The 21,706-nt window shown below is 42.0% G+C and overlaps 1 protein-coding gene across 1 annotated transcript in view; it reads left to right on the top strand.

The window, feature by feature from the left end:
* The first annotated feature begins 2,849 nt into the window (after positions 1–2,849).
* Positions 2,850–21,706, top strand: part of SYN2 (synapsin II) — a 150,005-nt gene continuing 131,148 nt past the window's right edge. The window contains exon 1 of the mRNA XM_065933958.1: positions 2,850–3,235. Within this exon, the coding sequence (XP_065790030.1) occupies positions 2,850–3,235 (386 nt within the window). The remainder of the gene's footprint in view (positions 3,236–21,706) is intronic.

Here is a 21,706-nt window from a genome sequence, read left to right as displayed (position 1 = left end):
ATGAATATTGAAAGGTCACACACAGACTTCTCTGCTATGGTTAGTTATGTGTTCACCTGTTTCAAAGTTTTCTTATGGGCTGAACTTGTATTTTTTTCATCCTTGAATCTCCTCTACCCTCCAGTGCCTAGCATCATGATTTGTGTGTATCAGTTTCTCAAAACATGTTTGTTAACTGGTTGATTTTTCAATATTATACATGCACTACAAGCTTAATGGTTAGGGGGAATTACTTAGTGAAATATGAAAAGAAAGATAATCCATTCATCAAAAAAAAAAAAAAAAAAAAGTGATGCAGTGTCTGAAATCCCATGATTAGAGATTCATGCCTTTGAAAAGATTCCCCTCATTTTCTAAAACAGTACTTCTAGGAAGGACAATATACTAATCAAAGTTTATTTACTTAACATATTAATGACTTACTAGTTTTATTCTGCAATAGACTCAAGAACTAAGTTGGGTACAGTTGGATTGTAAAAGAGCAGAGTCCTTGCTATGTATCAGGCAGTGTTCTTGATGCTGGGGTCTAAAGATGACCACAACCCAATCCTATCCTTGAGATGCTTATACTCTAGTCACCAGAATATTTTGTTATCATTTCTTCAGGGACTCTGATGAATGAAACACAGCTCAACGTGGGGACTGAGGAAAGGCTTCCTGGAGGAGTCATCAAGGTGCATTCCTCCAGGACTTCGCTGTCTGCATGCTTTCCCCACTTCTCTGCTGGTAAACTCTTACAGATGTCATCACAAATGTCACCTCTTCTGGGAAGCCATCCCTAAGCCTAGAAGGCAGAATGAGTCCCTTGTTGTATTACAGCGTTTCTCACATCTTTATGTGGTGATTGATCCTCCCTACTCTCCCCGCTAGCCCACATGGACAATGAACTGACAAACAGGGGCCACTTCCTAATCACGTCATTAGGGAGATGGGTGAAAGTCGCTCAGTCATGTCTGGCTCTTTGGGACCCCAAGGACTATACTGTCCATAGAATTCTCCAGGCCAGAATACTGGATTGGGTAGCCTATCCCTTTTCCAGCAGATCTTCCCGACCCAGGAATCAAACCCAGGTCTTCCATATTGCAGGTGGATTCTTTAGCAACTGAGCTATCAGGAAAGCCAGGGAGGAGATGGGAAAACCGCTGTATTACTACAGTTGACCGAAGATCTCTCAGGCATCACTGGGTCTCTGGCTCAGGGCTGGATGTGCACCTCCAGCTCCCAAGCTGAGTGCCAGCTGGGATGTAGGAAGCAAGGACTGCCTGCCAACATTAGCACCAAGCTGCTCAGTGATTCCATTCAGTCCAGTACATACTTAACTTACTGAGTGCTGAGTTCCAATAAGAATAAGAATCCGGCCACCACTCCTGAAATATTTACTGTGTGCCAGGTGCTTTACATACATGATCTCCCTGGCTCTGTGTAACACTTTTGTAAAGCGTGATCTCCTTTTACTAGCTGAGGAAAATAGACTGCGAGGTCTGATTTTGCCGAAGGTCACACATCACTCAGAGTGGTCTGAATGTAATGTGCACCTGCCGTGCCCTGCTCCAATTCAATGTGGGGATTAAGTATATCTCCTGAGAGATGAAAACAAAGGTCTGGGGGTGGGGGGCATACAAGATTTAGGGAGCGTCCACAGGAAGGCACTAATCAGAAAGACTTCATGGAGGTCAAGGCAGATCTGGCCAATAAATGAGCTGGAAAAAAGACATTGATCTTAAACAGGTGACTTTCTTGGTACAACACAGGATGTACGAATATCTGTTAGCAAGGATAGAGAAGGGGTGGGGGAGTCTTAGATGTCTCACTTTGGGGGGAATAGATCTGGGGGGAGGGGGACCTCCAGCCTCTCAAGTTTCCTCTCTCTTATGGAAGAGAAGGAGGAGAGGATAGGTGCTCTGAGGTGAGGCATCTCTAAGGTGCAGATGCTGAAAGTGCGTCTCACACACCCTTCTAAGACAGGTGCAGAGAGCCTATCCCCCACCCCCTTACTCCCCAGAGTGGAGGAGATGTCCCTTGGCTTCCTCACCAGGTCTTGTCACCTTAGGGTGTGTGTGTGGGGGTGACTTTCTCTCCCAGCACTGAGCAAGGGATAGTGTGTGTGTGTGTGTGTGTGTGTGTGTGTGTGTTACTGGGGGCGGATTATTCCTTTCTCCCTCACCTGGGGGTTGGGGAGATGGCACTTTCTCCCTGCTTTGGGAAGGGAGGTAGTTCTTGTGTGTGTGTGTGTGTGTGTGTGTGTGTGTGTGTGTGTGTGCGCGTGTCCGCGCGCGAGAGAGGAATGGCTCCTCTTTCACCTCAGGGTGGGGAAGCTGACATTTCTCTTCGCTCCCAATGGGGACAGTTTCCCTCGCCTCCATCTCGGGTGGAACACGGATCTTTTCTCCCCCAGTCAAAAAAGGGGTAGGGGCTCTCGGCTCCCCTTACCCACTTCTTGGGGAGCAAGACTGGCTTCCACGCCCTCCCCACAGAGCCACGCCCAGGTCGCAGGAGCCCTGGCACTCCGCGAACCTTGAGTCTCCAGACCCCGCAGACTCGGAGTCCCCAGACCCCGCAGACCCGAGGCTCCCAGCCCGCAGCAATTGGCGGCGAGTCGGGGGCGGTGCCGGCTCTGCGGAGAGGGGCGGGGCGATCCGTGGCCCCGCCCCGGCCCCGCCCGCTTCCTGGCGCTGAGCCTCGCACCGCCCCGCCCGCCTGGCCCAGTCCTCCGCGGCTGTCTGCTGGGCTCGCGCGCCGCGGACTGAGCTTGGGCCACCTCAGCCACCTCAGCCTCTCGCCGCCGCCTGCGTCTCGCCCTCTGCGCCGCCCGGCCCCGCCGCCCCGCGCGCCCCCAGCCTCTCAGCCAGATGATGAACTTCCTGCGGCGCCGGCTGTCGGACAGCAGCTTCATCGCCAACCTGCCCAATGGCTACATGACCGACCTGCAGCGGCCGGAGCCCCAACAGCCACCGCCGCCGCCCCCCGGCCCGGGCGCGGCCTCGGCCTCGTCGGCGCCCCCAGCCGCCTCACCCGGCCCGGAGCGGAGGCCGCCGCCCGCCCAGGCGACCGCGCCGCATCCCGCGCCGCAGCCGGCCCCGGCGCCGTCGGTGGGCAGCAGCTTCTTCAGCTCGCTGTCCCAGGCGGTGAAGCAGACCGCAGCCTCGGCCGGCCTGGTGGACGCGCCCGCGCCCGCGCCCGCCGCTGCCAGGAAGGCCAAGGTGCTGCTGGTCGTCGACGAGCCGCACACCGACTGGTAGGTGCCCGGCCGCCGCCGCTGCCGCCAGGGGCTCGGGGCTGGGGGCGCGGGGGTCGCGCGGAAGCTGCTCCGGGGCCCAGGGAGGTGTCACAGCGACGAAAACCAGGGTCTGGGGTCCCGCGGTGAGGAGAGGTCCTGCGAGCGCGCGTGTGTAGGGGCGGGGGAGGCACTGATCAGCCTCGAAAGGTGAAGTCTGAGGTAAAACAGCCCCTCAGTTGACTCAAATCCCTCATAATATGCTGGAGCTACTTTATCCAGTAGAGAAGAGTCGTAGGAAGTAGTTGGTTTTTTTTTTTTTTTTCTTTCTGAGGGGTCGCGGAGGGGACAGACTTTTCTGCCTCTGTACATCAAAAGCTGAGGTGAAAAGGGTCCCAAAGCCCCGGAGGGACATTTAAGGCCAATAAAATGGGTTCTGCTTTATGGGGGGGGGGGGGGAGTCAGGAATTAAAATAGGTATTTTGAGGGGCAGGGAGGTGAGGTGGAGAGGGCAAAGGTATTTTTTTCACCTGGTCGGTTGAAGGCTGATGTCAGTATTGACATCAAGGTTGACCAGATCACAGATGTGGGAGCCCAGGTGTACACGGACCTGTACAGCATGGGGAAGTCGTTTGAGAATAGTACGGTTCTTGTATTTTGTGCAGCCCCAGGTGTATGTGTGTGAGGGGGAGTCGGGATATGTGGATTAATCAAATCGTTTCTGGAAGGGGGTATGTGTTTTGGGGTGGAAGTGATAGTGGCTTTTTCCAGTCGAAAGGATGATGACCGAGGTAAAATATTCTGAATCATTAAAGGATCACTAATGAAAAAAGATCTGCCTTGCTGCTGTAGATGGGGAACTTAAATTTTTTCGTTTTCTTTTTTTCTTTCCTTTTTTTAAAAAGGGATATTCCAACTTGGAATGGTGAAGGTTGGGGGAATATGTGACCTCTGGTTGATAAAAGCATGAATGAGGTCTATTTAAGACAAATTGGTTAAAAGAGGTTCTAATTTATGGAGGAGGAAATTGACCCAGGGGCGCATGGTTGGGGTAGGAGGTATAGTGAAATTGACTGGTGAGGGTCTTGAAGAAATGAAAAGGTGAGAGAAAGGGGTTGCTTTTTCTTGTGGACCATGGAAAGGGTTTTGTTTTGTTTTGTTTTTCTGGCTTGTTTGTTGGTGGTTTTTCCTTTCCTCACTAGAGTTGGGGTTGGAGATTAGACCTAAGTCCTCCCAAGAGGCAGGCACAGAGGGACCACGGAGCTATTTATCTCCATTTCCTCTTCTGACTGCTTCTCTGGTTTTCTCTATCATTTTCCTACTGGGAGACCTACAGGGAGAGATTGCTGGCGTGGGGGTAATGAAAGTGAGATGTAGATGTGGAGATGCCGTCCTGCTGGCCTGTAAATACGACCATTCTGAATAGTCACTTGGGTGACTTGTGTAGTTGGCTTTTTCTTAGGACAGCAGAGTAGAAAATCTAAAGGGACCTTGGTAAGGAAACGACAAAGGCACAGGAAGAGTGTAATGGGGAAGGTAAGAGAGTGTACGACGGTGCCATTGGCAGTCCCCTAGGCGAATTACTCTAACTCAGTTCAAAATCAACAAGTGCTTAATAAGTGGGAAGGAAAGGTAACTAAGCTTTTTGAGCATTGTTATATGACAAACCCTGTGCTAGTTGTTCGAACAGATCTCTTGTCAAATTTTTACCACCAAATTGAGGCTTAGAGAAAGTAAGTAATGTGTTCACATTCAAATGGTAGGACTATAGACCTATTTGACTCCATTATTGCCACTCCATTATATTACCTCCTATTATTATTATTTTATTAGTAGTAATATTATTAGCTCCCTCTAGGGGCTAGGCAGTGTACCCACAGGGTACTCAGACTCTAATTTGAGAGACAAAACGAAAACAAAACAGTTAACAAAAAGGAATCTAGAATAATTAGCTGAGACTAGTGTTTCAGACATTTAATAGATGTAATGATTAGTGAGAGTTAAAGTTATTGGAGAAAGCTTCACAAAGGATGAGCCTTGAAGAAAGGCCAGGAAAAGGAGGGGAGAAACGAGAATGAAATCACTGCTTCATTTTTTATGCAAGAATCTGATCCTCCTGTACATGCTTCTGCTCTCCTACCCTGTTGAAGGCATTTGTTTTGGGTCTAATTACCAGTTAGGTACCCACAGGTAGGAAGATACTCATTTGTATGGGTATGTGTTTACAACTGCTTCACTGGCTTGAGATTTGAAACTCTCCTAGGAAGACTACCTGCCTGGCATGAACCACAAAATTTACCTTGCCCTGGAGACTAGACTTCTGATGAAAGTAATAGAGGCCATTTTCCTATGGACTGACTCCCAAAGGTTTTCTCTGAAGTAATAACGTGGATTTATTAAAACTCGTAAACCCAGTTTGAGTCTAGCGTCTGACAACAGTTCTGTGCTTCTGTGTTTCTGTGCTTAACAGCAGTTCTCAGACTTGCAGAGTCTGTCTTCTTTAAGGTGTCTGTTTGTTAAAAACATCTCAGTTAAATATTGCTGAGTGGTTTTATTGAAAGGTTTCTATGAATTAAGAAGCAGATGTCTATTTATGACAAGCTCAGTGACTTTAAAAGGTGTTTTTTGTTCTAAAGGTTGATTTTAGTAAATTTGTCTCACAGTTTAAGCTGCCTACATAGTATTCTGTGAGCAGGTGTCATACATGCCTGATACTATTTTCTTGGTGCTTGAATAGGAAGTCAAAGTATATATAGCCTCCCAGTAAAATTTAAGAATTTTGGTCCTATTTGAATTATGGAGTTTTAACAAGTATTTCAATAATTGGAAATCTAAAGGGGGGCTTAGAATAGGCAGCCCTGATACACAACCGATTCTTTTGAATTTCTGTAGCATAATTGTGGGCAATGGAATTTGGGGATCTTATCACTAACCAGGTTGATGGGAAAATTGGAGGGTGTTTCTCTCTCTCTTTTTTTGGGGGGGATTTGAAATGTGTTTTCATTGGGTTCCTGAGGCCTTGAGATTAATTGCACATTAAAGAATCATTGAAAAATGTTTCTATTCCACTAAAAAGTGATATCAAGCTCATTATATACCTTTTTAGTTAATTATTACTATAATTATAATATATAATAATAATTTTATTTTATGAAACTACTATTATATAATAATAACTGTATTAATATATAATAATATATATGTATATTGTGTGTGTATACACACACACACACGCCTGAAAATGCGTGTCTTCTTTCACAGTTTGTACCTGAATTTGAAGGCCAGTTAAGATTGCATTTTAATGACCTTTGTGCTTAAACAAGGAACAAGCATCCATTTGTATATATTGTTTTTTCTGTGTTTTATATTCTCACTGGTTATGAGGTAAGTTTTCTCTCAGATTCTTCCCTGCCTCTGTTCCTGTGAGCCTAATTCCAGTGACCAAGTGCTTTTTCAACTTCAAATGTCTTAGTGTTTGAAAATCAGAATGGTATAGATGTTCTAGGGAGTATCTAGAGACTGCGGATTGGTAAATCCACAGATGTTTATTGAACAACTCTGTATAGGGTATATATGCTAAGAAAAATGAGACATAGTATCTCTCTTCTAAGATCTTTCTGTCTGGGTGAATAGACAAGATAAATACATTTTAAAAAGTTTCCAGAAACTTCCCCTCCTATTAGAACTATGGTCCTTGGATCAACAGAGTTGGCTTCAACAGGAGCTTTTCTTTTTTTTTTTTTTTTTTTTTTAATTTATTAAGGGATCATTTTACTACCTCTACTTTTGTCTTTGTTGTTGTTTTTAATTTTTTTAATTATGAAAGCATGATAACACATTTACAGGAGACTTGGAAAATACAGAAGGTTACATATAGTTCCACTATGTATTACAATTATTTTTTTAAGTAGATAAATTAAGATTTTAGTTGAAGTTTCAGTATCAAACACTCAAAAATTAATAGACTGAATATATAGATAAATAGAAGGATATAGTAGACCTGAAAAGTTAAATTGGTTTAACATAATTTGATGTGTACAACTTTTACACAACAACAGAATTTGTAGGAACTACAATTTCTATTAAGTTCCCATAGACTGTAAACTGGGAGACACTGGAACATATCCAGGAATATAAAACAAGGTGCAAAAGTTTCATGGTCTAAGTGTATTAAAATCATATGGAGTCTGTTCTCTTTATCACTATGGAATTATGTTAGAAATCAGTATCAAGAGATTTGAAAATAATCCACATATTTTCAAGCAAAATGTGACATTTACCAAGAAAGATCTTCAACTTAGCCATCAAATGTCTCAATAAAAAAACTGAAAAAAATAGGGTAAGTGCAAAGAATAAAGGAGTTACATGAGAAATTAATATCAAAATGAGAAGTTAGTATTAAAGATACTTTAAACAAAATCCCATGTATTTGGAAATTAAATGTCTACTTTTAAATGATGGGTGTATCTAAGAAGCCATAACAAGGAAAATTAGAAACTATTTGTAATAGAATAAAAATGAAAAGAGAATTTATCAGAATTTGTTGCATGCAACTGAAGCTGCTCAAAGCAATTGAATACAATATGGAGGCTTGAATAGGGTATGAAAACAAATAATGGACACTAGCATAAAATTTTGTGAAATTTGAACAAAATGTATACTTGAGTTAATAATACTGTATCATTTTTTAATTTCCTGGATTTTTTTTTTTCAGCATAGTATTTCTTTATATTCTCAGAATTGGATTGGAAGTTTCAAGCCTCATTTGAATTTTTTTCAATCACTAAGATAATAAATTTTCTCTACTTTTATCAGTAATGCTAGATGCCAAAATACATAAAACTATATCAAAGTTTTACATGAATATAAATTAGAAATCTAGCATTCTATTCATACTAAGTAAAACAAGTGGAATCAAAATGTCATAAATTGTTTTAGCTAGGCAAAAATTCATAAATTTTCTAAAATATATATATTATACATTATATAGACTTCCCTGATGGTTCAGATGGTAAAGAACCCGCTTGGCAATGCAGGAGACATAGAGACATGGATTTGATCCCTGTGTCAGGAGGATCCCCTGGAGAAGGAAATAGCAACCCACTCCAGTATTCTTGCCTAGAGAATCCCATGGACAGAGAAGCCTTGCAGGCTACAGTCTCTGGAGTTGCAGAGTCGTGCACGACTGAGCGACTAACACACACACTCACACACATGCATTATATATACATACACACACACACACACACACACACACAACCTCTACTTTTAATATACTTTGGGCATTAGGACTTGCTTATTCTTTAATACACAGCAATATTAATTAAAAGGCACAAATAGACAATGGTTAGGCAATGAACTTGTCTGAAGACTGATGGGCACAGAACCCTTCTTAAGCAGGAGCTTTTTGAACTACAGATTATCAGGTCCCACTTGACGCCTACAGAATCATAATTTGCATTTGAATAAGATCTCCAGGTGATTCACAAGCACATTAAATTTAGGATACACTGAATTAAAGGTTATGTGATTAGTGCTAAAGTGTGGTAAAGCACCAACTACTGTCCTTTTTTGAGCCACTGCTATATGTCATGTGTGGTGCCACGTTCTTTACAGATATCGTTTAATCTCTACCACAACAGTGTATTGTATTGTGGATGTTTGAAAGAGGGAGAGATGGATGTGGGCTAGAATGGAAATAGTGAGATTTGAACTGAGCTGTAAAGAATTTAAATCAAAAGAGACAAGTTGGCTCAGTCCAGACAGTGGATGGCATAAGCAAAGTGCTCCAGTAGAAAAGATGGAGACCATCATGAGACCAGCTTGATGTGTGGTCTGGGAAGCACGTGTTTCCATTCCTCTCTGGTCAGTCTTTGGGCATTTCATTAAGAATAGGGAAATTCAAAGTACAGTAGCCTGGACCAGTGCTTATGTGTAGTTCGAGAGAAATATTTGAATTGAAACTTGGGGTGGGAAGCTCAAGTGAGGTCTGAGGCTTCTCTCTGCCAAATGTTTTATCAATACGTCCTATTTCTAATACAAACATACCAATTTCATAGAATTTCACTGTTCATAGCAACAGTAGCCTATAGCTTAGAATCCTAGGTTGTTAGAGCTGTTATATCATCAGATTATTTTATAAATGAGGGAAATGTGGATCTGAAGAGGCAAAGTGGCTTGTTCAAGTTTACCGAGAACTAGGATCTAGAATTTCTAAGTCTTTCTTCTAAGCCCAGAGAAATGGAATGGTTTGCCCAAGGTCAAACAAGAAGTTAGTGAGAGAATGGAGACCAGAATTCTCATCTTCTGACTCTTTAGTTACTCTATCAGTAGATTCCTTAAATTTAACCCCTTTACTCTGTGAAAATTCTGTTGTGTCTGCTTCTTTTAAAGAGTTATTGTGGAGTTGTGAATGCTTCAAAAGGAACCACATGAGCATAATATTGCACTAAATCTCCACCAGTAATTTCACTATCTTATTTGTGTTATTGTTGTTTCAGCAAAGGTCATGGTAAAATGATTGAAGGAGACTCTTAGAGCCTACTCATCAAACTTCAACAGTATAGTAAAGTTAGTAGGACTGTGGTATTAGGATGACCTTGCTCCCAGGGACGCATTTTTACCTTAGTGTCCCTATCTGCCTCAGACTGTTTACTGTCTTTCTGTACCCAAGTTCAGAATGGAGGACAAAATAGCAAGTTTCCCAGAATCTCATACCTTCCCCTCAAATTTACAGAACAGTTAACTGCGATGTGTTCAGTTCACTTGAACATCTAAACATAAGCCAGGTGCTGGGGATGTAAGATTAAGTTGGGCCTAGGCCTTGTCCACTGAGATCTTCCAGTCCAAAAGGGGAGAGGACAGACATTTAAATAGGATTTTAGTATAGCATGGTAATTAGTATGCATAAGATGCTGTAGGAACACAGAAGAATGATGTTGTGGTTAGAAGTGTTTGTACCACTGCTCATTTGTGCCACTACTGAGCCTGATGGAGAAGGAAACAGCACCCAACTCCAGTATTTTTGCCTGGGAAATCCCATGGACAGAGGAGCCTGGCAGGCTACAGTCCTTGGAGTCGCACAGGGTCGGACACGACTGAGTGATTGAGCAGCACTGAGCCTCCGCTCCAGAGCCTAGAAGCCCCGACGACTGAAGTCCTAGGGCCTGTGCTCAGCAAGAAGAGAAGCCTCCACAGTGAGAGTCCTGTGCACCGCAACTAGAGAGGAACCCCCCGCTCAATGCAATTAGAGAAAGGCCCAGGCACCAACGAAGACCCAGGACAGCAAGTAAAGACATAAATAAAAATTATGTTAAAACATGTGCCACTGTTACTCTTAGTTACACCACGTCGCGTCTTTGGAGTTTGATTCTCTAAACTCTTGTCAAATGAGAGCACTGAAACAGACATCCTCTAAGATCCTTTACGGCACATTAGTTCCATGTTACAGTTTTCGTGCATTTTTCTTTCAAAGACTTTGGCTCTGTGATTTGTTCTATGTGGTAAATGCTTTGCAAGTTTTGAAAGAGGAGGCCTAGGTCAGTATATGGCTCACATGTCCTTGGATGAAAAGCTCATCTTCAGGTACCGTCCTTTCAGTACCCCTCTCTTACAGCCTTGCTGTCGTGTGGTAGCCCCCCAAAAAGGGATTGATCCTGTAATGCCCACTGTGTGTTTGCTCCTCAGAAGTGGGCACTTGTGGTTGAATTTCTCTCTCCCTGATAGATGAGGAACATTTGAATACATACGTTGGAGTGTTGGCTACCCGCGTTTATTTCTTCATCCCTGCTGGGTGCCCCGTCTTGCACAGTTTGCACATACCCATTGTCTCATTTTGTCTTCATGATGATGAACAAACAGGCTCATAAAAGTAGTTGCTTGCCAAATATTAAATAGCTATTCAGCTCTCCAGCTCGCCGTTTTTTGATGTGCATGAACACCCCATGCGTGCTCTTCCTTCCTTCCTGGAGAACAGCTATTAGGCTCTCTGCCTCTTCTGCTCTCTCAGCCTGGGCATGAAGATATCTTTCTTTTTTCTTTCTGTCTAAGACCTTTCTTCCATTCCACTCCTCCCAAGCCCAGCTTTAATCCCTTTCTAGGACATCGTGTGTATCTAGTTCTCGTTTAGGGGACCTACCAACTTTATGAAGTAACTTGAGCCTGATTTAACCCTACAGAAGGAGGCTTGGGCTTTGTGGGAGTAAACTGGAAATGCCCTCTCTCTATTGTGGGCTTGAATCCTTGGAGGGGCCCTAATATTAATAATAACACAGCTAAGACTGTGTTTTCTTTTATACCTCCAAGTTTTAGTGATATAGAATGAGTCTTCTGTTGTTGGACCCTGTGATGTGCCTCTTGGCACACCTATGGATATAATTCCCTCTTCAGTCCTATCGCATCCTGAGGCATAGCTGATGATGAGAATTTAAGTTCTGTAGAGTCCTGTGTTTACTAACATTTTAACTCCTGGGGAAAAGGGAAGCAATGAAAGATTGATCTGCTAATCAGTTAGCGAAGAGCTACTAAGTCCAGTGTGTTAGTTTCCATGAAGACTACAAAATAAGTGAAAAACTTAGAGTCAGATAAATTATATAATGCATGCTTTCACTTTTGAGAACTTGTACAGAATCTTAGGGAAGACAAAATTAGCATTGTATAGTGGAAAGATCATTGCAAACATTTAAAATATCTGGATTCACATCTCTCCCCTGCCATGTAACTTTTTGTTTCACTTTTGTTTCAGGCAGTTTAACTGTTGAAGCCTCCTTTTCTATTTCATAAATTAGAGATTAGAGCTAAATCATTTATCTTCAGAGTCCTTTAGAAATTTGATTGCTAAAGGTTATATTGTTTGATGGTATAAAGAGTTGTTCAGAGAAGGAAGAAATCACTGTGGTCTGGTAAAGTCACAAAATACGTTGCAGAAGGGCTAGGTCTGAGCTAGGCTTTGAAGGCTGAGTGAGATATTCATAAGGAAGGAGAGAGGCATTACAGTTAAAAGGAAGAGAAAGAAAAATTACAGCAGCAGTAATGCGTAAAATGTGTGTAAGAGAACTTTAGGCTAGTCAGCATTCACGTTTCAGGACAGGGAAAAGAGGAAGGAAGGTTTGGATAAGCGGGGTGAAATGATGACAGGAGAAATGATGACAATAATATCTAATGATGACAATAATATCTAAAAAGAACCCCTATCACATTGTATAGGGGTTCTTTTATACAGAAGGTTGTTTTTGAGATGGCTTATTTGTAGACACTTTATACTTTGAGGACTGTGACATCCATGTCTCATTTAATCCTCCATACAGTAGTATTTGGGCTTTCGAGGTGGTGTGTGTGTGTGTACATATGGAGCTTCCCAGGTGGCTCAGTGGTAAAGAATCCCCTGCCAATGCAGGAGATGTGGGTTTGATCCCTGGGTTGGGAAGATCCCCAGGAGAAGGAAATGACACCCCACTCCAGTATTCTTGACTGGGAAATCCCATGTACAGAGGAGCCTGGCAGGCTACAATCTGTGGGGTTGCAAAGAGTCAGACATGACGTAACGACTAAACAGCAGCAGTATATGCACATCTGCTATTTATTTATTATTTCTGATTGCACTGTGGGTCACGCAGAATCTTAGTTTCCCAACTAGTCATTGAACCCGTGCCCCCTGCACTGGGAGCACAGATTTCTTAACCTCTGGACCACCAGGGAAATCTCAAGGTGTTCTAAGTAGATGTATTAACTCATTTACTAAGTTATAAAACAGATTACTGTTGTTAATCTAATTTTACAAATGAGGAAACTCATGGTGAATTTGAGATTTGAACCCAGGTAGTTCAACTCTTAAGACTATGTTCTGCAATCACTAGATAACAATGTTCCAAATTTCTCCTTGGCACCGAACACGTTGGTATTTCTTTTCCTCAGTGTCACAGACATGTGTTTTATGTTGAGTGATGTCTTGTTCTCTGTGAACTTCAGTTTCTTCAACTATAAAGAGGAAATAAAGTATATTTCAAAGGGTTCTTGTGAGAATCCGTTGACATAAACTCACAAAAATGCTTAATGTGACTAGGACCTGGGAAATATTCAATAAATGTTCCATCATGACAAGCAGATTTTCATAGCAGCTTTGAGGCAGCAGCTTACATATGAGTATTTATAGGAGCCTTCAAGTCAAGTAAAATCATTTGTAGACAGGTTTCTATGACACTAAAAATAATTTTGAAAAATAGGACAAACCTAAATGAATATTCCTTCATTTTGGTTGGAGTAGTTTGTTGCACATACTTGAGAAAATACTGATTACTAATATTTTGAAACAGTCTTGGGCTAAGTAGTTTTTGAGATGGCTCAGTTGTAGAAATTATACTTTGAGGACTGTTACATCCATTTTCTCATTTAATCCTCCATACAGTAGTTTTGGGGCTTCCTAGACAGCACTAGTGGTAAAGAACTCACCTGTCAATGCAGGAGATGTAACAGACACAGGTTTGATCCCTGGGTCAGGAAGATTCCCCTGGAGGAGGGCATGGCTACCCACTCCAGTATTCTTGCCTGGTGAATCCCATGGACAGAGGAGCCTGGTGTATTAGCATCCTTGGGGTTGTAAAGAGCTGGTTGGACACAACTTAGCGTGGGTTCATGGTAGTATTTGTGGGGCAATAATTAATGCTATTTTAATTTACCTATGAAAGAAGGAAGGTTACCCAAGGTCAAATAGCCAGGAAGTGATACAGTCAGGACTACCACCCAGGTCTCTGTCTTTGAATCTTGTGTATTTTTTCTGTGGGCTTCCTAGACTGAGTTGCAGGTGCCCTAGAGCTAGCTGGTTAACTAATTTAGTTAGAAACTTGTTTTAAATGAACAATATTATTAGTTATTCCAGCCATTTGTTAAACTTTGTATGCCGTGAGTATTTAGATTAATGATTTTCCTTTAGTGCTACCTTGGAGTTCTCTTGCAGAAACTGTTATATTTGACACACAAAAAAACAGTGAAACAGTGCCATGAAAGATGGTCACAGGAAGGTTGGAGCTGGTATTTATCTTCTCTGGCGAGGCTGGAGCCAAAAGGCCTCAAGAAGCGCCATGATGTTCTGGATAGCTTTGGAGATTTGTAGTCAGAAGGTCTGGGTTTAATTTAATGATAGCAATAGACTCATGCTATTCTCTGAGTCTCAGTTTCTTCATCCTTAAAACTGAAGTCATAAAACCTGCTCTGCTTTCTTCATAGGATTGTTGTGAGGTCAGATTTCAAACAGTAGCATCCACAACAGATTTAAATATGTACATATTGAAAATGTAGCCACAGGTGGGCCTAAGAGTAGATATGAGGAAGAATTCCACACTTAATTTCCTTCTAAGTATTGTCATGGGATTCCCAGGTGGCCAAGTGGTAAAGAATCCACTTGCCAGTGAAGGAGGACATAGGTTTGATCCCTGGGTCAGGAAGATCCCCTAGAGAAGGAAATGGCAACCCACTCCAGCATTCTTTCCTGGAGAATCCCATGGACAGAGGAGCCTGGTGAATTACAGTCCATGGGTGTGGAAACAGTTGAACACAACTGAGTGACAGAGCACACAAAAAGTATTGTCATGGGCAATTTTTCTATTTTATTAGGAGTAAGCATTTAGGGGGAAAAATAGTTTTTTCCCAAGTATCAGGGCTGCTGATTCTAATTAGAACTGTGGAAACTGGTTAATTTTGTTTTTTCACTTTTCTGTGCCTTCCCTCTCCACCGATGCCTTTCATTCTTTGTCCATGGCCTCCTGTGGCCTAGGACCCATTCCAGAGGTGAACATATTTTCTAAAACAAATTTGGGAATGAGGTCTTGTTTTTCAGTAAGAAAATAGTCTGAGAGATGTTTAGATGCTGAAATAGGGAAATTGGGGGGAAATTTGGGTCTTCCCTGGTGGCTCAGATGGTAAAGAATCTGCCTGCAGTGCAGGAGACCAGGATTCAATCTCTGGGCTGGGAAGATCCCCTGGAAGGGGGCATGGCAACCCACTCTAATATTCTTGCCTGGAGAATCCCATGGACAGAGGAGCCTGGCAGGCTACAGTCCATGGGTCACAAAGAGTAGGACATGACTGAGCGACTAAAACATTTTGGAGGTTGAAGACAATGGTGTTTGCTGATAGGAACCTCTTTGAAATCCATAGATTCCTGGCCAAGTTGTTGTTGGCCTCCTTATATCTGAGCTTTTCATTTTCAGTAGGCTGAGTTAATCTTTGTTCAGTATGAGTTGTCAGTGGCTATTGACAATCCCTTTTTACAGGTTTTTGCATTTTCATAGAAAGAGCTGGAAAATAGAAAAATCTTCTGTAACCCTAAGTAATGAACAGTGCAATTTTAGCATTAAGATAGGAAGAAAATGAGAATCATACTTTATTGCCACCCACTCACATGAAAAGTCTTCTCTTTAAAAGAAAAGATTATCATGACTTGGCAAAGAGGAGTGAGATCAATTTTCCTGTAGCCCCTGAATGACTTACACAGTCAGATCAGGCTGAAAAATGTACTGACCTTAACTTTCACCCTGGAAGGAAATTGTAGCATTTGTGATTCTGTAATAAAGCCATATATTTAAGTAAAAATTTATAACGTATTACATACTTCAACTTGCATGTATCGTCTCATTTAATTGTCACCTTAACCGTGTGAGATTAGTTGGTATGGTTGCCTATTTTGATTAGGAAACCAGTGCTCAGAGAGAGTGTGGTTTATTTAAAGTTACAACATGAAACAAGTAGAGCTGTATCTAAAATCTAGATTCTTCTTTCTCAGCACCCTTCTCTCCTTGCTCAGTGTCCCTTTCTCCATGCAGCTAAACTTTCTGAGCTCTGCATTAGTCAGTAACGATGCTCTTGCCTCAAAGCACCAAGGACAGATGAAAGATTGCCTAAGCTGAAAAGAGCCTGTATGGTCTGTGACAGGTGCTGCGTAGGTTGGTTGAAGAATAACTTAAAGATTGTCTCCTTTCCCTACGTGTTTTTTGTTAATGCTTATAATACTCTGATGACTTAGAGTCCTTCTGGTGCCTCTGGTATATTTCAGACTGCTTTTAAGTTGTCAGGAAAGAGAATGTTCACTCCAGAGCTCAATTCCTTTAAAGCTTCTTATTTTCCTTTTGTACCTGGGTATTTATTTCTTAGCCAGAGCTACACCCACTCTTCCTCACCTCAATTCCAGCTGGAGTCATACATAAGGTTCTGCGAGTCAAGAGCAGCGAATTTGGAGGCAAAGAATATGAAGCTCCTGTCCCTTCTGACTCTGCCTTTTCCCTGAATATCCGCAACATCCTGCTGCTGTGTCCACTTAGCAGAACCCTCTGCCTTTCTCTAGACCCTTCAACAGCAAAGGTCTGGGCAGTGACTTTGAGGGAAGAGAGACTTTCCAGAGATGCTTCAGTGAGATGATTTGGTTTTCCCCATAGTTAGAGCTTAAAAACAGGCATAGAGACCAGCCTTTTGTTTGTTTTTGACCTCCTGCTTTCGGGATCTTAGATTTCCTGGGTTCCCCACTGTGAAAGCATGAAGCCCAAACCACTGGACCACCAGGGAATTTCCACCTTGTCTTCGTTTTTAATTATCCACCTCTTCACCCCTTCTTGGGGATTAGTTCGAGGTTTCCTGTTTATCTCATTAATTCTTTCATGAAATAAGGAACTAGTGCTATAATGCTGAACACAAGTGACCTTGTCCTGTCTTCACAAAGCTTATAGTTTATTTGGGAAAGTAGTCAATTAAACAAGCAGTGTAATAAAGTATGCTTTATTATTATATCAACACGATTAAGTGAAGTTTTAAATAGAACATGTTTCTATCATAATTTCACCATAGCAATAGAGTAGCTGTTACATTTTTATATTCTCTTCCAATATTTGTCTAAATACAAGCATATTTTTACAGAATTGTGATTATTATTTAGCTGTAATTTCATATTTTGTTTTTCCCTTATAAATAATTTTTATATATTGTTACATAGTCTTAATAATTATATATATTTTAAGAACTGTTGTATCATAAATTATTCAGTTATGTTTCTATTAGAGAACTGTGTTGACTTCCAATTTTTCAACATTATTACATAGTAATGCCATAGGCATTTTCATTTTTCAGGATATGAACTATTTTATCGAATATTATGATAATACGACTCAGCATTGGCTCTCTTGGCTCAAATCTCAATGTAAAACACAGCTAGTTGCCAGAATTAATGCAAATTGCAGGACACATTGATCACTGACACTTTGAATGCCCCTGAGGGCCTGGGGCTATGCCTTGTGAGTGTTGCTTAAAAAAAAGAAAGATTATGATGATGCTATATGTAGCTTTTGGTAGATTTTGCTATATTGTTTCCTATAAAAGGTTTTTCCAGTTTGCAGTCCATCAACTAAATTCACCTCACTTTTCTGCAGTTTTGAATAGTTTATCAAATATTTCTATGAGTACAGATGAGTTGAATGTTTTCCCTAATGTTTGTTGATAAATATGTGAAACAATTGCTCTGGGATTTTTGGCATTTTACTGGTTGATTTGCTAACTTGATGGTTTGATTTTGAATGGGACATTCATTGTCAATGAAGAGAAATGGATAACAGTGGTAGAATGTCTTCTGGGGATTTGCTCTAATTGACAAAAAACTTCTATGATTGTAGCATTAAGAGTCAGATTGTTTGAGCTAGAATCAGTACTCTGTGTAGACCTGATACCTGTGGGGTCTACAGTGGACTGTGAGCTCCTTCAAGGCAAGACCTATGTTTTATTCTTTGCCTCAGAATTTAGCAGCCTGGCCAATGCTGCTGCTGCTAAGTCACTTCAGTTGTGTCCGACTCTGTGCGACCCCATCCCTGGGATTCTCCAGGCGAGAACACTGGAGTGGGTTGCCATTTCCTTCTCCAATGCATAAAAGTGAAAAGTGAAAGTGAAGTCAGTCGCTCAGTCATGTCTGACTCTTCGCGACCCCATGGACTGCAGCCTACGAGGTTCCTCTGTCCATGGGATTTTCCAGGCAAGAGTACTGGAGTGGGGTGCCATTGCCTTCTCCAATACGAGGCCTCAAAAAAAAAAAAAAAACTGTTGAAGGAATATGAATATCTTGGGATAGTCTCCTTGGGATAGAATGTCAATATCATTCTCACATCCTTACCGTTAAAATTCATTCTTTGGATCTCAAAGACTTTCTAATCTTGGATGCCTCTAGGAATTTATGAATACCTATAGGAGGATGAGTGTGGCGCTCTCAGGAACATATTGGAGATTATAACCACAATACAAGAGCAACACTCTGAAGAGGTGGAATAAAAAACAGATACTATGATGCAGGTGTAGAGAGGGAGTGAGAGAGATGCTGAGAAAAGTAGTAGGCAGTTATCAGGAATAAACCTCATTTATTGCAGAGAACCCCAGGAATATGAGAACAGGAAGGTAACGTTGGTGATAACCTGAACTTTGGTGTCCATATGTATAAATGCAGATGAGAATATTTGCTTTCCAGGTTTGTTGTGCCACTTTATTTAAATAAAGTAGGTTATAAAAGTGCTTTGTAAACTCTGAAGTGCTATGTGAATAAAAAATCATTGTTATCATGTAGGAAGCCATCATGTAGGAAACCAAGGAGTAGAGGGATAAAGTTACTTTTATTTTTTGCCAGGAACTAGATTTCATCTTCATATTTTGCAGTCAGTCTTCATCATTTGAAGATGAAATGGAAGTTTCTAAAGTATTATCTGCACACACCCCCACCCCTCGCCAAATATAATAGTGAGAAAGAATGGAGGATGGGGTTGGGTAACTTTAGGGACTGAAAAGACTTTGTTAAGCTTTTTGTCAAATGCTTTTAACCAAATGATTAGTTTCTTTGTGCCCAAGTCCTTTTCCTAGAGCATGAAGCATAGCAAAAGAGGAGGATAAAACAACCTGAGCATGGCTGTGTTCAAAGGTGGTAAGTGATTTGACTGAGGCAGTGGGTTAAGATGTGGAGGAATCATGAGCTGATCCTAGATTAGTAGATTAGGATCCAGCAAGGAGAACCTTGAATACAATGCCTAGACGTGGTCAGTAGAGAACAGTGAAGGTTTTGGAACAGGAGAGTAATTCAGTCAGTACTGTGCTTAGGAAGGTTTTTCTGGGATGCCTGCTTAGTTGCTCAGTCGTGTCTGACTCTTTATTGCCCCATGGACTGTAGCCTACCAGGCTCCTCTGATCATAGGATTTTCCAGGCAAAAATACTGGAGTGAGTTGCCATTTCCTACTCCAGGGGATCTTCCCAACCCAGGGATCAAACCCGCGTCTCTTGCATATCCTGTCTCCTGCACTAGCAGGCAGATTCTTTACTGATGTACTACCTGGGAAGCCCATTTATCTGGGGATGGTGTAGAAAATGGGGAGGAGGAAGAACTTGTGCAGGGCTGGAGACCAATTTGGTTCATGCTTTGGTTGTCCATCTGTGAGACACTGAAGGCTTCTAAAAGGACTATGGTAGTGGAAAAGGGGTCAACAAAGGATGTCAGAGAATGTAGTCCCAAGCTGAAGGAACTCTGGGACATTATGACCTTGAACCTGTTATCTCTCCCAGAGATTTGTTTCCCCTGTAAACTTTTTTGAAAATTGAAGTATAAAAATACATGAATAAAAAAAATTTTTTTAAAAATACATGAATAGTAATAGTTCAGTGAGTTTTTACAGAGTATAAAGTCTGAGCCAAGTCAAGATATACAACATAACCTCTAAGCCTCTGTAAGCCTCAGTCCTGGCTCAGACAGTAAAGAATCTGCCTGCAGTGTGGGAGACCTGGGTTCAATCCCTGTATTGGTAAGATCCCCTGGAGAAGGGAATGGTAACCCACTCCAGTATTCTTGCCTGGAGAATTCCATGGGCAGAGGAGCCTGGCGGGCTACAGTCCACAGGGTCACAAAGAGTCAGACATGACTGAGCGACTAACACTTTCACTTTAAAGTCTTTATAACCCCTTCAGTCATTACTTCTGCCTCCCCAACAGGTAACCACTATTTTGACTTCCTTCACTATATGTTAATGTTGCCTGATTTTGAGCTTCCTATAAATAGGATCAGGCAGTACTAACTCTTTTGTCTGGCTTCTTTTGTTTGACATTATGTTTTTGAGATTTCTCTGTTTTCTGGTATGGAACATTAGTTCATTCTTTTTTAGTGCTCATTTGTATTTCATTGTATGACTATATCACAATTTATTTATCCATTCTGCTATTGATGGACATGTAAGTTGTTCCCAGTTTGAGGCTGAATAATTAATTTATTCAAGTTATGAATCATATTGCTATGAGAAATTCCTTTACGTGTCTTCTGATAAATGTAAGCTCTTCTTTCCTACCCAAGAGTGTAATCTGCTGGGTTATAGGGCATATGCAAATTCAGCTTCAGTTCAGTTCAGTTCAGTCACTCAGTCGTGTCCAACTCTTTGTGACCCCATGAATCGCAACACACCAGGCCTCCCTGTCCATCAGCAACTCCTGTGTCTTGGTCAACTTGGGGTGCTGCAGTACATACCACAGGCTGGTTTAATGAGCAGTTATTTCTTTCTCACAGTTGTGAGGCTAGGTTGCCAGCATGACCAAGTTCTTTTGAAAGTCCTTTTCTTGGCTTGTTGATGCCACCTGCTTGCTTTATCTTCGCATGGTAGAGAAACAGCTCTGATCTCATCAGCTCCTTATGAGGGAACCAATTCTGGTGGGGCTCCACTCTTATGAGTTCTTCTAAACCCAATTACCCCCCAAATGCTCCAAAACTCCACTCCAACAGGGGCTCCACTCTTATGAGTTCATCTAAACCTAATTACCCCCCAAATGCCCCACTTCCAAATACCGTCACACTGGGGATTGGGGCTTCAACATAGGGGTTGTGGCAAGGGACACAAACATTCAGTCCATAATAACTCAGTATTGTAATATTTTAAGGGGTTTCCCAGGTGGTGCTAGTGGTAAAGAACCTGCCTGACAGTGTAAGAGATGTAAGAGACGTGGGTTCGATTCCTGGGTCAGGAAGATATAGTGGAGGAGGGCTTGGCAATTCACTCCAGTGTTCTTGCCTGGAGGATCCCATGGACAAAGGAGCCTGGTGGGCTACAGTCCGTAGGGTCGCACAGAGTTGGACACGACTGAAGTGACTTAGCAGCAGCAGAAGTGACTTAACACGCATGCACGTAGTATTTTAAATGTCAAAGGCTTAAATTATAAGAAACTTGAACAGAGAGGGCTGAACCTAGCATAAAGGAAGAAAGGGACTGCAGTCCTCCCTTTGCATCCTCAGGGGATTGGTTCCAGAACCCCTTTCCCTACAAATCTATGAATACTCAAGTCCCTTGTATAATAATGGTGAAGTATTTTCCATACAAACTATGCCCGTTCTCTCATATACCTTAAATCATCTCTGGATTACTTATAATACCTTGAATACTGGAGTGAGTTGCCATGCCATTCTCTAGAGGATCTTCCCAACCCAGGGATTGAACCTGGGTCTCCTGCAT

This window comes from Muntiacus reevesi, chromosome 4, assembly GCF_963930625.1.
Source record: "Muntiacus reevesi chromosome 4, mMunRee1.1, whole genome shotgun sequence".
NCBI lineage: Eukaryota > Metazoa > Chordata > Mammalia > Artiodactyla > Cervidae > Muntiacus > Muntiacus reevesi.
This window is presented reverse-complemented; position numbering and strand designations above follow the sequence as displayed.